General features: G+C 65.5%; 2 protein-coding genes across 4 annotated transcripts; one reads left to right on the plus strand and one right to left on the minus strand.

Annotated features, from left to right (window-relative positions):
• Window positions 1-736: 736 nt before the first annotated feature.
• Window positions 737-5915, plus strand: RNF208 (ring finger protein 208). 3 transcript variants are annotated; one of them, XM_055793002.1, is made up of 2 exons: window positions 737-1496; window positions 2881-5915. In XM_055793002.1, exon 2 carries the CDS (start codon window positions 3604-3606, stop codon window positions 4399-4401), a length of 798 nt encoding a protein of 265 aa, XP_055648977.1. In that variant the 5' UTR covers window positions 737-1496; window positions 2881-3603; the 3' UTR covers window positions 4402-5915. The 3 variants fall into 3 exon arrangements, with proteins under 3 accessions (XP_055648977.1, XP_055648988.1, XP_055648981.1); XM_055793013.1 differs by having other exon boundaries at window positions 737-1492; XM_055793006.1 differs by lacking the exon at window positions 737-1496 and adding an exon at window positions 1748-1886.
• Window positions 5916-11255: 5340 nt separating this feature from the next.
• LOC129785760 (uncharacterized) lies at window positions 11256-13340 on the minus strand. Its single transcript, XM_055819798.1, has one exon. It carries the CDS (start codon window positions 12885-12887, stop codon window positions 11907-11909), a length of 981 nt encoding a protein of 326 aa, XP_055675773.1. The 5' UTR covers window positions 12888-13340; the 3' UTR covers window positions 11256-11906.
• Between the last annotated feature and the right edge of the window lie 1371 nt (window positions 13341-14711).

The raw sequence follows: 14711 nt of genomic DNA on the forward strand, positions 1-14711 counted from the left end.
GTGGGGGGGTGGGGGTGGCATTCCTGGTGTTACAGCCTTTTCCCAGCCCCGAAAGCTGTGGGGGCTGCTGGCGGCGGCCCCTCTCCCCACTGCCGCATGCTCCCTGCTGCTGCCCCCAGAACCGCTGCCCCCCGCCCCCCCCAGCAGCATCGCCTGCTCCCCAGCCAGCGCCGCGGAGCCATTTCCAGCGGATGCTGAGTCACTGCAGGCCCCTCCGAAACCCCCCCGCAGGGACCCGCTGGGGCGGCGGGGTGAGGGAGCCGGGGGGGGGGGGGGGGGGGGCGGGGGGGGCGGGCGGGGGGGTTGTGTGCATGGGGGGATTGTGCAGAGGGGGGATTGTGCGGGGCACGGGGGGTGTGCGGGGCAGGAAACTGTGCGGAGGGGGCTGTGCGGGAGGGGGTGTGCGGGGCAGGGGGGGGTGTGCGAGGGGGGTGATGTGCGGGGCGGGGGAGTGCAGGGCAGGGGGGTTGTGTGGGTGGGGGGATTGTGCGGAGGGGGGATTGTGTGGAGCACGGGGTGTGTGTGGGGCAGGGGGGATGTGCGGAGCAGGGGGGGTGCGAGGGGGGTGATGTGCGGAGCAGGGGGTGTGTGCGAGGCAGGAGGGATGTGCGAGAGGGGTGATGTGCGGGGCAGGGGGGGTGCGAGGGGGGTGCGGGGCGGGGTGTGTGTGCGGTGGGGGGTGTGTGCGGGGCGGGGGGGCCGTGCGGAGCGGGGGGGGACTGTGCGGTGGGGGGTGTGCGGGGCGGCGGGCGGTGCGGCCGGCGGGCCCCGGCGCTGCTGAGCGAGGGAAATGTGAGCCGGCTGCACCACTGCGGCGGCACTGCGGGCGCCGGGCGGCAGCGGAGCGGGAGCGCGCAGGCAGCGCCCGCGCCCGCCGAGCCCCGCGGGACAGCGGGGACGGAGCCTGCCCGCCTGCACCTGCCGGAGCGGGGCAGGGGGCCGAGCCGCAGCCCCCCGAGCCCGGCCAGCCTGCGCCGTCGGCCGGGGAGTGTTGCATCAGCCCGGCGCGGCGCGGGGGCTCGGCGGCCGGCGGAGGCGGCGGGGGGAGCCGGGGGAGGGCGAGCGGAGCGGCGGGGCGGGCGGGAGGTGCCTCCCCGGCGGCGGCAGCGCCGCTACCTGCCGCGTCCCCCCCGCAGCCGGTCCCCGCGGAGCATCCGGAGCCGGAGGAGCCGGCGAGAGCCCAGCGCCGCCAGCCCCTGCCTTTGTGCCCGGCTCCCCCCCCGCGCCGCCGGGACAGCCGCCTAAGGGGGCGGCGGGGCCGTGGGAAGCGCGGCCGGGAGCCACGGCCCGACCGGGAGCGGCGGCGAAGACGCGGCAGCATCCTTGGGGAGCCGGCACCGGGCACGGGCAGCGCCTGCATCCCTCTGCCTTTCAGATAACCTTTACCCGCTCGGGCCTCCAAACGGGCACCGGGGCCGCAGCAGGGGGGGCCGGAGGCTTGAACGGGGGACGCGGCCGGCCCGGGACCCCCGCCCGCGCACGGCGGGCCGATGTAGGTAAGGGCTGGCAGCGACCGTCCTTTTGGCCGGGCTGCCCGGGGGGCATCACCCTGCGGGCGCGCAGGCGCGGGCGTGAGATGGTGTGTGCGAGTGTGTGCGGGCGGGTGTGCGGGTGTGCACACGTGTGTGCACCGCGGGGCTGCCAGCGCGGCGTGGGGCGGGGGATTGCGGTGGGAGGTCGTCGGGAGCTGGGTGCTGGGTGGGGTGGGGGGTGTGAGGTGCTGGGAGGGCTCTGTCGCCCCAGGGGTGCCGGGGATGCGGGGCACGGCGGGGTGCTGCGCCAGGGCTGTGCATGGCGGGGTGTGACGGCGTGAGCGTGGAAGCGCGGTGGCTGCGTGGGGCGGCTGCCCGGCCGCACGCATCGCTGTGCCCGTCGGCGCGCTGCGGGTGAGTGTCTGCGGGAGACCTGCGGGCAGAGCCCCCGGGGCTGCTGCTACGTGCGGGGAGGGGGGGGGGACACACGGTGCTCATGGGGCGCAGGGTGCAGGATGTGGGCCCGTGATGGGGTTTGCAGGACACGAGGCCTCCCTCCCCGTGGCAGGCATAGCGTGATGCTTGCAGGACCCCACTGCTGCCAGGGCATGGCCCCCAGGGATGCCCCCGCTGGGGTCAGGCAGGGATCCAGCCCCCCACGGCGCTTGGGCATCCAGGGGGGAACCCCCCGCGGCCTCTCGCTGTCCCCAAGGGCTGCTGCTGCAACCAGATGGCCCCCTCGGGCCCCCTCCGTCAGGCCTGGCAGCGCTCGTCAGGAGCAGGCATCCCTCTAACAGGATTTGCAGTGTGATGGAGGAGAGCGCCTTCGCCCTTCTCAGAGGAGAGACAGGCTGTCGCCGGGGCTGCTGAGGGAGAAAATGGCCACGGGCTGGCTGCCAGCCCCCCATCTCCTGCCCCCAAAACGGTGCCTGTCCTCTCCAGCAGTCCCGGGACAAGAGCAGAGAGCTGGGAAGGGGGAGAGGAAGCTGGAGGGAGGGATAATAGCAGGGACAGATCAGGAGCAAGCGATGGAGGTAAAAATAGATCCACTGAGCAGAGGAGGGGCTAAACGTGCGAGAAAACCCTGAGCAGCAGCAGGTCGGTGAGGGAGCCCCCCCCGGAGGGACCCTGCATCACAGCGGGGCACAGGAGGACCTGCCCTGCCAGCCCCCAGGGCAGAGGGGGAACCCGTGACCCCAGCTTGGGGCTTCGGAGGAGGTGCCTGGGGGGAAATACCTGCCTGCTCCCACTTGTCCTGGCCCAGCATGCGGGTGGATGGACAGGACCTGCAAGGGCTCAGTTGCCAAATTGCCGGGATGCAGGCAGGCACACATCCCGAGGGAGCGCTGGCAGCCGGTAGATCCCTGAAGAGCCTTGGATCCAACCCCCTCTTGCTTTTCATTTCTAGCAAGCACGAAGCTGAGCTGGGGCCAGAGGCGCCAGGGACGGAGGGGAGAAGACACGTGGCAGCCCCCACAGCAGCCAAGGTGAGCTGCCCTCCGGCACAGGATGCTCCCTGAGCCCCTGCCCCGTGGGAGCTGCCGGTGACAGTGACGGCAAGTGGGAGAGCCGGGAAGTCAGAGCAAAGGAATTTGCAAACACATTCTTCAGCACCACGAGGATCCACAGCAAGTAAACAGGAACAAAGGCTGGGCGGAGGCGGGGACCAAGGTGAGGTGGGGGCTGCCTCTGGTTCCTGCAAGACCCCCACCACACTCTCCTGCCCTGAGCAGCACCGGTGGGTCCCCAGTTTACCCCCAGTTTACCGTTCCTGACTGGAGCTGATCCGGTGTGGGAAGTGCCAGTGAAGACGAAGCTGGGAGCTGTCAAGTGACCGCCAATGTCACATTAACATCCCAGCAAGGCACTGCAGGGAGCTGGCACTTTGATCACCCGCTGAAGAGCATCCTCCAAGGCAGGCAGGATACCGCTGTGAGCCTTGCCTTCCCCTGCCTGCCCTGGCCTCGCACCCAGCACCTGTGGGGCTGGCCGGAGAAGAGGGGTGCAGGATCCGTGGTGCTGCCCCATCTTCCCAGGATGCTCTCCCATGCCAGCAGCTGCTCCCCATGCTCCTGCTCCGCAGCCAGACCGAGATTGAAAGCTCAGCAGGCTGCCAGCATGTTTTAGCCTCATGCAGGCGTCCCTCGGAGACCCCAGAGCAGTGGACAGTAATGTGAAAACGATACTCATGTCGTGTCTGAAAGGGCAACAGGTCATCATTAAAATGGAGGCGATGAAAATCATTCACCCAGAGAAGTTTTCGGAGCTGCAGGCCTCGCAGCCACGCTATACGCCGGCCCCACGCCGCGAGCCGCCCCTCGTGGCCAAGCGTGCATGGCCCTCTGAGTCCGAGATCATTGTCAACCAGGCATGCGGGGACATCCCTGCCTTGGATGCCACCCCTGGACCCCTGCCGCTACCCCGGACTCCCCCCCTGCCGCGGCGAGAACGTGGGTACCAGAGCCAGCGGAAAGGCAGCTCGGAGGTCTGCTACCACCGGCAGCCGCCGTCGGACGAGGTGATCGTCAACCAGTACGTGCTGCACCCCTCGACGCCCTGCGAGCCCCTCGAGTGCCCCACCTGCGGCCACATGTACAACTTCACCAACAAGCGGCCCCGCATCCTCTCCTGCCTCCACTCAGTGTGCGAGGAGTGCCTGCAGATCCTCTACGAGTCCTGCCCCAAGTACAAGTTCATCTCCTGCCCCACCTGCAAGCGGGAGACCGTCCTCTTCACCGACTATGGGCTGGCGGCGCTGGCCGTCAACACCAGTATCCTCAACAGACTGCCGGCCGAGGCGCTGACTGCCAACCCCGTCCAGTGGAGCAGCGACACCGACCGCAGCTGCTACCAGACCTTTCGCCAGTACTGCGGGGCTGCCTGCACCTGCCACATCCGAAACCCGCTGTCTTCCTGCACCATCATGTGAGCCCCGCGCCCCTGCCTGCACCTCCTGGCAGCGGGACGGCCGGCGGGTGGGAGCGGGCGGCCCAGCACTGCAGCCAGTCCCTAGTCCCTTCTTTGCCAGTGGCACAGCCCGGGGATGCTCTGATGCTCGCCGTGGCCAAGGATGTAGGACCTGCGTCTTTGCCAGCACTGGCAGGGGGAGAAGGGGACACTGGGACCTGGTGGCAGCCCCCTACACCCACCCTGGTGGTACCCAGGGAGAGGGACACTGGGATGGGAAGCACATCTACCAGCGCATCCAGGGGCTCCGGCTTCCCCTGGTCCTGTGGCAGGTGACCCTGCTGTGCGTCAAGCATCTCGTCGTGCTCCTTCGCTGGGCGCCTTCTTCCTCCTCTCTCCCCATGGCTCCCAAGAATGGACGTTGGGTCCTGACCAAAGTGACACCCTCCCCATCACACTGCAGCTGCCACTGGCAGCACAAGGAGCCCTGGAGGTGCACGGTGCCACACTAGGGTGCCCAGCCGGCATGGGAGGCGAGGACAGGTCCCCAGCTGCCCCCCCACCCCTCTTCTCTGTAAGTTATTTGCCAAAGCTTTCATCTCACCGGCCAAGCCGCCATGCGCCCGAGTCGTTGTAGCCACACCAAGCCACACACTGGCCCCTCGGTTGCAAGCAGACATGCGGCCCGTTTCCTCCGCAGGCCCTTGAGGAAAGCTCCACTTTATCCTCGTTTTGGAGGATTCTTGTTTTTTCCCCAGCTGTCCCCGGCCGCCCCATCCCAGGCCGCTACATGTTCACAAAGGCATTGAGCTCTGCCTGTTCTCTGCCGCTCCGCCTGGGGCCCTGCACCGATGCCCTGTGGGATGGCTCAGGGGAGCAGCATGGGGTCCGGTACCCCAAATTACCAGCTCCAGCGGGGGAATTGGGCTGGGCAGGGGGGCAGAGGTCTGGCTCCGGCCCATGGTCCCTTCCTTGGAGCAGCACCTCTGTTCTGACACCGTGTGTGGAGGGGCTGGCAGGGCAGCGGCCTCCTGTGCACAGTCTTGCCTTCTCCAGGGCAGCTGGAGGGGTAAGCTTGCTGCCAAAAAAGCAAAAAAAATAAACCTAAAAAAATAAAGAAAAAGCCATAATTTGTGGGTGCTCCTGTGGGGCTGAGCACCACAACCCAGCACGGCTGCAGCACCAGGGGCACGCAACCGCTCAGTCCCAGGGCACCAGGGCTGGGCGAGCCAGAGGGGCCGCACAGAGCCCCACACTCTGGAGGACAGAGCAGCCCTGGCCCTGGCCGAAGCCCAGCATCCATCCAGGGAGAGAGGCTGAACCATCCCCCCGGCCGCCCCAAGGGAGCAGGAGCAGCTGATACCACCAGCGCAGCCCTGGGTACCACCCCGCTGCCAGTGGAGAATGGGGGCCAATACCGTTTCTGTGTTGCTCTGCCAATGCCTCCCGCTGCTGGTTGTGACGATGATCATGTTTTATACCCGGCCTTGTTCTAACCCCCATCAGTCTCCCCAATAAAGATTATATTGGAACGAATGGTGAGCCAGCGTCTCGGGGGGCGCGTCGCTGTGGGCAGGAGTGGGATGCACACCATCCAGGGTGCTGCACCCTGGGCCCGCTTGGTCCATGGGGCAAGGTGCAGGGGAGATACCCAGAGGAAGGGCTTTCCCCTGGACTGACACCACCTCCTCCAACCTGCTCCCTCCAACCTGCTCTTGGCCCTGATGCAGTTGTGTCCCTTCCCTGCCCAGTCCCTGGTGCCACTGCACATGGCTGGGCACCATGGGGGTACCCTGCCCACCCTGGCAAGCAGTCTCCAGCTACACCAAGGGCTCTTAAATGCCCACTGTGTGTCCCATTCCTCCCCAGGTGACGTGGTATACCGGGGGGAGGATTTGTCAGACTGGTCCAGGTGGCACCTGCGGGCAATGGGAGCTGGGCAGGGACACGGGCAGCGCTGAGCTCCCTCTGCCCCACTCCAGAGAGGCAGCTGCACCCAGGGGCCCTGCCATGCAGCCCTCTGCAGCATCCATCTGCACCGGTGGCACATGGGGGCTGCCCTGGGGCCTGGCATACACTCAGCAGCACTGACAAACATCAGTGGAGGGCACCCACTGCTGGCACCGAATGGACCCCATGGTCACCACGATAGCAGCTATCCAGCTGGGAGAGGCAGAAATTCGCAGCAGAAGCAGATGGGAGGATGCTCCTGGGGCAACCGTTCCCCAGGGTGTAAGCTGTACACACAGGCTGGTGCGTGCACACACGTGTGCATGCCAGAGGGTGTGTGTGTGCACACACTGAGGCTTTCTGTGCGGGCACAGCCCCACTGGCCCAGTGCTGGCGCCCAAATTTCCTTTCTCTGGGAGCAGCAGCTGTCTATGCCCTCTGCTGTGGGCCACCATGCAGCAGCTGCTTCCAAAGCACTGGCATGTCCCTGGCTCACAGCCGAGCACCAGGGGCAGCCCCCCCGCTGTGGGGTGCAGGGGGTGTGAGGTGGCTGCAGACCCCTTGTTCTTGGCTGCTGGTTCCCCCCCCGGTAGGTGGGTTCTATGCCTGGAAAACAAAACCACATCCCAACCCATGGGCACTGAATTATGGCATCAGCAATGCAGCCAGTGCCACCCCCAGCCCCAAGTGTGCAGCAGCCATGACTGGGCTCCCTGGCCCTGCACCCGCATCCTCACCACCCTTTGTGAGTGTGGGGGGCACATGCAGCCCTAGAAGCAGTGCTGGAGGTTCCTGGTGGTCACAGCATCCCCCCCAGTAAGCCTGATGATGTGGCTGCTGGGGGAAGCTGAGGCAGTCCCAAATCTGGGATGCGCATCTCCATCACCTCAAAGGCTAATCCTGAATCCAGGAGAAGCATCTCCATCTGTGGGGCCCCAAAGTCATCAAAGCAGTGGGCCAGCCAAGGCAAAGGTGGCAGCAATTTTGCCCTCAAAGCAGGATTTTACCCTTTTTATTACGTAACAACAAAGGGTACAGCGTGTCCTTCCTCCCCGCCCCCCCCCCCCCCCGCCCCCCCCTTCTCGTGGTTCCTCTTGGGCACAGAGTAAATTTAAAACTGCTAATTTGATTTCTAGTTGCAATTAAGGATGAAACGGGGCCTTTCAGGAGTAAGTGCTGGGTGAGAGCCCATTTCTCCAGCCCTATTAACCTCGAAGGAGCGCTTGTGGGAAGAGGGGCCCTGGGTGTGCTGTGGGGGGACAGGGACAGTGGTGCAATGTCAGCCCTTGCCTTGCAGCTGCAGGTGAATTAGAAGTCTTTCAAACTCACCCTGGCATCCCAAGCTCTGAAGTGCTTCCATGGCTGCAGTGGCCACACCAAGGTTCATGCATCCAGTTTGGGTTTTCAAAGCACTCTGTGTCCCACCGCCTGCTTAAACACGGCCAGGGTATCACCATGGGAGCAGATTTGGCCACACGTGAGCAAAGATGCTCACAGATGTTCCTAGATGAGCTGGCTGTAAAATCTCCTCCTTGACGTAATGTCTGTCCCAGGCTGGGATGAAGCTCTGGGGTCCCCCAATGTGCAGACTGGCCCGTGATGGGAGGGGGGACTTGGGGGGTTAAGTGGCTCCTGGAGCCTTCCCCAAACGCCCTCATTTCAGATGTGGGAAGGGCCAGGAATAGGCAGCTCTCTGCTGGTTTAGGATCAGCCTTTGGCACGGGTTCAGGGAACCACGCTTCCCAGCCGTTCTCCTCAAAACCCGCTCCCACAGCCCAGCCGGTGGGTGCCAGCGGTTGTGCCAGGCCAGGGGCAGCTCTGCACTCCTGCCAGTGGTGGGTGGGCAGCCCTGGGCAGTGCCGAGGTCGGTTCCCATGTGTGTGACCCCACTGGTCCCCATCCTGCCCACCACCCTACACGGCTGCACACCAGGACTGGTTTCCCAGTGGCACAGAAAGGGGGGAAGATCCATTCCCAGGGCAGGGGCCAAAGGCTGTCTGGGCTGTGCAGCAGCACCATGCCAAGCTGGGAAGGAGGTGGCTGAGAATCAGGGCTGTGCCCTGCCTGGGGACATGCAGCTTTGAAACCTCGACCTGGGGCGGTCACGCACTCGAAACAGCCATTTCAGCAGAGAGGAAGCTGCTTGCAACGGCTTCTGCCAGCGCCCAGCTTTCACAACGAGGTGCAACCCCGCACCAGAAGTTAATGTGCTGTGGCACCGAGCCCAGGAGGCTGTGACAGGTCCCCAGAGCAGCGCTGGCCCCGCGGATGGGGAGGGACTGCTGAGCTTGGGAACTTTTGTGGGGTTAAATCCAGGTGAGGGCTGCCTGCAGGCACAGGCACCTGCTCCTGCTCAGTTCTCAGCTCCACGTTCAAGGCTGGGTTTCTGGCACAGGAGTTGCTCCCAGTGCCTCACCGCTTTCATGCCACCCCCCTGGCTGCTGTCCCTCCTTCCTCACTCTCACAGGTGCAGGATGGGGACAGTGCAGGCATGTCCCCAGCGTGGGGGCTGAGCAGGGAAGGGAAGATGCTGCTGCTGTTTGTGGTGCAAAAGGGTGGGGATGCCTCTGACCAGAGCTGGATGGGGCCCCGACACCTCAACCCCCTGACCCTGACCCTCAACCCTTGACTGCCTAGGCAGGTGAGACTGGGCACGTTCGGTGCATGTCCTAACTGCCACCCAGGCATGGCTGGGGACCAGCATCAGGGACCCACTGGGCTTCATCAGGAGAAGCCAGGAGAGAGATACAGCCCCGCAGTGCCCCGAGTGGGCAGGTCCCTGCAGGGATGGGGACAGCCGCGTCACTGGTGTGGGGACACCACCACCATTCCCCGCCGGGGTGCCAGCAGCTGGGAGATATGATGAAGCATTTGGGGTGCAATGGCGTGTCAGGGGCTTGTGGGAGGGGACAGGAAGGACTGCGAGTGGGACAGGAGGAGATGGGGTGGATTTGGAGGGCTATGCTGGAATCCCTGGGGGGAAGGGGAGAGGGGTGAGAGGGTAGCAGAGGAGAGATGGGACAGCTGGTTAGAAGGCAGCTGAGGGCTGCATGGGGGGGGTGTGGTGAGGCTGGGGTACATGGGAGGGCTGTAGGAGGGTGCTGGGGTCTGCACTGGGATGTGCACAGGGGGGCAGGGTACATACAGCTGCTGGGGGCGCATGGTGCTTAGTAGGGGTACAAGGGGGACTGCAAGAGATCAGGGGGTGCATGTATGGGGCTCTGCGGAGGACTTTGGGGGGGCTGTGCTGGGGGATGGTGCCCTGCAGCCAGAGCACTGCCACAGCCTCCCATGGCTCTCAGCACGCCGCCCCCGGCCCCAGCACACCGGGCTGCTCGCCGCTATCTCAGTGCGCTAAATATAACCGAGTCCTTGTGAGCGGACGCTGCAGCCAGGCTCCCGCGGGCCAGCCCTGCCTGCATGGTCTGCGGGCAGCACCAGGCTCTGCATCACCTACGGGCTTGGTCCCACACCGCAGCCCTCCTGAGGGACCCCATCCCTGGGGTGATTTAGGTGCCCTTCTCCAGCTTTCAGCGCCCAGAGGTGCAGGCTGCCCGGTGAGGGCAGCGCGGATGCGCTGGAGGGTGCATCGTGCTCCGTCGTGTCCCCACAGCGACAGATCTGGCCTGGTTTGCCCAAAAGCCCATTACACCCCCCATGTAATGTAGAGCAGGGACACGTGCCAGGCCTCCCATGTGGTGGCGGGGCCCCCCTGGGTGTTTGAGCCCCCCTCTCCCTGCAGGCCCCATCTAGCCAAAAATGCCCCCAGCCAGGGCTGAGCTGGCTGTTCTCCTGACGGACCTGCTCCATTTGGTATAAATAAATATTCCTTGGTGCACTGGGGGCTGGGGTGGGGGTGGGGAACCACCTGCCTCTGCCTCCCAGTCTGACCTGTTTCAGGGTGCTGCTCCTACCGCTGCCTCTGTGTTTCACTGGAGCAATGCAAAGTAGTGCTGATGCTGAGAGTAGCCCAGCAATGCATGTCATGACAGATGTTGAGAGTAGCCCAGCAATGCACGTCACGACGGATGCTGAGAGTAGCCCGAGCACCACGGCAAAGCCCAGGGCCCAGATCTGTGCCGCTGTGGGCAGAAGGGCAGGGGTTCCTGCAGGGCTGTGCAGGCAGGGAGCAGGCACTCGCTCCCCACCAACCTGGCTCCCTTTGCAGGGGGAGGGGGATGGGGAGGGGTGGCACCCTGCTGGCCCCTGCAGCGGCAGCCCTGGGGAGCTGCCCACAGCAGGTTTCTGGGGAAGAAGAGCAAAGCCAGAACGTGCAGCCGGTTGCACAACCCCGGCATGGCTGGCAGGAGGACGGGGCACGGTGGTGCCAGCCACCAGCCCCTCGGCAGGGATGGGCAGGGTGGGGGTCGAGAGGGGAGACAGCACAGGGGGACGATCCAGCATGGGGTCTGCGTAGAGCTTTGCAGGGCACTGAGAGGAGCCTGACAGTGATAAATAAGGAGCAGCATGCTCCAGGCTGCAAAGATGGGTGCCGGCACCGCAGAAGACTGACCCCCCCCCCCCGGTGGGATCTTAGGAGGATTGTGGGGCTCTGACACCCCCCTGCCACCCACTGCCAGCCCAAAGGTGGCTGGAAGCCTGGAGCCATCCGCATCTCCTGCCCCTCGGGGTGCAGATGACCCCGACAAGCAGCTGCCAGCCCAGTGCTCTGTGGTGTCGGGGAGCAGGGGTGCGGAGGAGCTGTGCCCTGGCCTGGGCATCGCCTGGCTGGGACACTGCCCCTGCGAGAGATCGGCTGCCAAGTCCGAAGCAGAGCCCACACCCCGCTCACCACCCAGACACTCCTGCCGCTGGTCCTGCTCCCCGGCAGCCGTGGGCAGGTCCCGTGGGCACAGCCCCAGTGCCGCACTCTCCGGGGGCTCCTCACCTGTGGTGCCCCGCTGGAGCTGGCTGCCAGCACCAGGCTGCAGGGGACCGAGCCGTGTTTGCTCTCTTATCGCCACGAAGTGCAAGGCATGAGCACGGGCTGGCACCACTCAGCCGGGGCTGGGAGGTGTTGCAGTGGGGGCTTGGGGACCACTGCCTGACCCTGTCCCCTCCTTGCGTCACCGCTGGACCACAAGTGGACATGCTCAGCCTGGACCAAGCAGTGAACTCAGCTGGACACAGTCATGGTACAAATGCGAGTCGTATTTTCACTCCACGCTGGGGAACCCCAGTCTGTCTGTCCCAGGGGTGTGCAGCGCAGCTCACAGCACAGCCCCGCTCTGCCTGCGGCGACCCTCCGGTTCCCAGCCCCCCACCAGAGACATGCCCACGGTGCAGGAAGGGCTCCCGCCCCATCGGCCCCTTCACTGCTGCAGTGACGTGTCACCCAGTGTCCGGTGGGGTGCAGGCAATGCCCAGCTTTGGGGTCACCTCCCTCAGCTGCCCACTGCAGCTCCTCCGCTGCCTCAACTGCTGCAGGCTCACTGGCAGCGCCGGAGTATCCCAGGCCCCTGGGTTCACAAGCTTGCTCCCAGGCTGGCATCACCACCCAGCAGCAGCCCCAGGGGCAATGCAGGAGCAGGACTCCTCTCCTCACGCATGGCCCAGACTGCAAGCATGGACCCAGCACTACTTATCGAGGATGAGGAAGAGCAGCACCATCAGGACGATGGGAAGGAAGATGAGGAGCAGGCTGAGCATTTCGGCTGCCAGCAGCAGTGCCAGCACCAGGAGGTAGCAGCAGCGGCAGCGGTGCTCCAGCCGCCCCAGCCCACGGATGAGGCAGGGTGGGTACCGGACACAGGGCAGGCACCCGAACATGCGGCTGGTGTGGAAGCGCACCTGGAAGCGATGCTCGAGGGCACCGGCAAGGCCTGGGCGCCGGGGTGGCAGGGCGGGGGGCCGGGGGGTGGCCAGGGCATCAGTGGAGCCAGGCTGAACGTGCAGCAGGAGCAGCTCCTCTTGCAGCTTGCAGATCTCCCACTCCAGCATGGGTGTCTTCTGGCGGCAGATGGGGCAGCGCACGCGGCCGAACTCAGCGCCGGCAGCCGTGTCCATGATGGCACGCAGGCAGGCGTGGCACAGCCCGTGGTTGCAGTTGAGCAGGGCCAGTTTGTGCCGCTGCTCATCGTAGGGCTCCGTGCAGATGGGGCACTCGTCCTCGCTGCCTGCCAGCGTGTGGCACGGCTCTGCTGCTGCCACCGCCTCATCGCTCGATGTCTCCTCTTCCTCGCCGGAGAAGCTCAGGATGGAGCTGGAGGCGCTTTCCAGGCTGGGCGACCCCCGCCATGGCGCCAGGCTCCCCCCACGGGGCAGGATGGGGCTGGTGGCGGCAGCAGCGGGAGGGTCCTGCCCGGCAGGTAGGGAGGCACCTTGGGCAGGTGGTTCGTCATGCCCAGGCAGGAGCGACTCCGTTGTGTCCTCTGACGGCGGCGGGTTCCAGCATCCCCAGGCAGTGGTGGGTGCCTCTCCGCAGAGCAGGGGCGGCTCCCCAGGGCCCCCCGACCCCGCAGTGTCGCTCTCATCCTGCTGCCTGGCACAGCCTTCCCCATCGGCTGCCTGCACCGGCTGGGGTCCAGGCTCTGCCTCCTCGCCCACTGCCAGCTCCATGGGGGCAGCTGCCCCACCGCCACCTCCCTCACCTGCCACCCCCCCGAGTCCCCTCAGGGCTGGGTGCAGGATGTGGGCGCTGCTCCAGGGCAGGAGGCGGCCTTCAGCACGGCTGCCAGAAGGGTTTAAAGGCAGCAGCGTCTGCACAGAGTCCCGTCATCCCTCCAGCACAGCTTGGGGTGCCCTCCCAGACCAACGGGTCAGGAGCCCCTGAAGTGGGGTGTGTCCCCATCACCCTCACCAATACGCCATCCCAAGAGGGGCATCACCGTGAGCATCCAACAGCCACTTCCTCCTCCTCTTCTTCCTCCTCCCCAGCGCCGACACAGTACTGACCCACCACGGTCCAGAGGAGAGGGCAATGAGCTGGTCGCTGCCAGGTGCTGCCTGCTGCGCCAGCGAGGGGTGCAGGCAGCTGCTGCCTGCCGTGGGCCAGGCAGGGCTGGGACTGAGCCTGGCTCTAACCAGTCTGGTTTGTCAGCTTCTGGAAGCAGCTCAAATGCAGGCAGCCCGGGGCAGGCAGCCATGCCTGCGCCAATCAGCTCCCGCAAGAGCCGGGGAGGAGCTGGGCCCACGGCCGCCTCTTCTCGCCCAGCAAAAGTGGAGCCACCTCGGTGGCCAGTGCTCCCCAGACCGCTACCCATGGGGCATGGCATGTGCCCTGCCCTGGCCCAGTCCAGCCACCCAGCTCACACCCAGTATAGCACACCGGCATGGGTCCTGTGCTGCCCCGATCCAGCCACCCAGCTCACACCCAGTACAGCACACCAGCATGGGCCCTATGCTGCCCCAGGACAGCCCCCCGCGACCAGCTCATCCCTGTCCCCCAGGTCCATCCCTGTCCCGGGCCACCTCACCTTGCTATGCTCTGCAAGCAGCTTGTAGGGCTTGGAAGGAAGAACACAGCTGTGTTCCCCCGGGAGGGAACAGTGGCACCAGTGCGATGACTGCCCTGCAGCAGCTCTGCGCTGGCCCTCCACTGGCCCTGGGGACACTCAGCCCAGCCAGGGTCTGCAAGTGCAACAGCTCCTCACAGCAAGGCAGCACTGGCAAAGCAGCAGGGTTGGGAGACCGGAGAAGCATCCCATTCCCACTCACTGTGGTGCCATAGCTCGAGCAATGCCCTGGGGCACACTCGCCCATGCAGGACCCCATGATGTGGTGTGTGGGAGGGTGACTGGGTCACAGACGTGGTGTGGCACTGCTGTCCCAGCCTGCTCTCAGGGACTGTCCTCAGCTGATTCATGCCCTGGGCCCTAATTGCTGTTTACACAGTGGCACAGAGTTCATCGAACCAGGCGAGGAAGGTGGTGGCACTGGCCCCACTGGGGCACCAGAACAGCTGGGAGGGCAGATGTTCCCAAGGCTGCCAGGGAAAGCACTGGAGGCTGCCCACCCCCCCGGCCCAGCTGGAAACAGCTCCTGGGATGGGGTGAGGACAGGTCCAGCAGAGAAGGTGCTCAGGGAATCGGATAACTCAGTAGGAACTGGCACTCGGGGAGCACAGACTTTTGCATCGGGCAGGCTCGGGAAGATGAGCTGGCAGCAGAGACAGAGGGATGGAAACTTCCTTACTGCACCCATCCCCACTGGCCTCAGCCCTTGGAGACAGGGGGAACAGGTCTGTCAGGCCGGCCTCCTGCAGCAGGTGCTGCTGCCGCTGACTAATGCCAGGGTGGAGAGACTCCCATGCAACAGCTCACTTCCTCTAGGTCCTACCACAAACAACGGCTGCTGCCAATGCTGCAGCTCTAGCAGTGCCCACAGGTGCGGCTCACCCAGCACGAGCACCCCAGGAGCTGGAGCACACGGAACAGCAGCTTG

Source organism: Falco peregrinus, chromosome 1, assembly GCF_023634155.1.
Source record: "Falco peregrinus isolate bFalPer1 chromosome 1, bFalPer1.pri, whole genome shotgun sequence".
NCBI classification, from domain to species: domain Eukaryota; kingdom Metazoa; phylum Chordata; class Aves; order Falconiformes; family Falconidae; genus Falco; species Falco peregrinus.

What these genes read in the sequence shown, in the direction of transcription:
- RNF208 (XM_055793002.1), top strand. Translation starts at nt 3,604, where the DNA reads ATGCAGGCGTCCCTCGGAGACCCCAGAGCAGTGGACAGTAATGTGAAA.
- LOC129785760 (XM_055819798.1), bottom strand. Translation starts at nt 12,887, where the DNA reads ATGGAGCTGGCAGTGGGCGAGGAGGCAGAGCCTGGACCCCAGCCGGTG.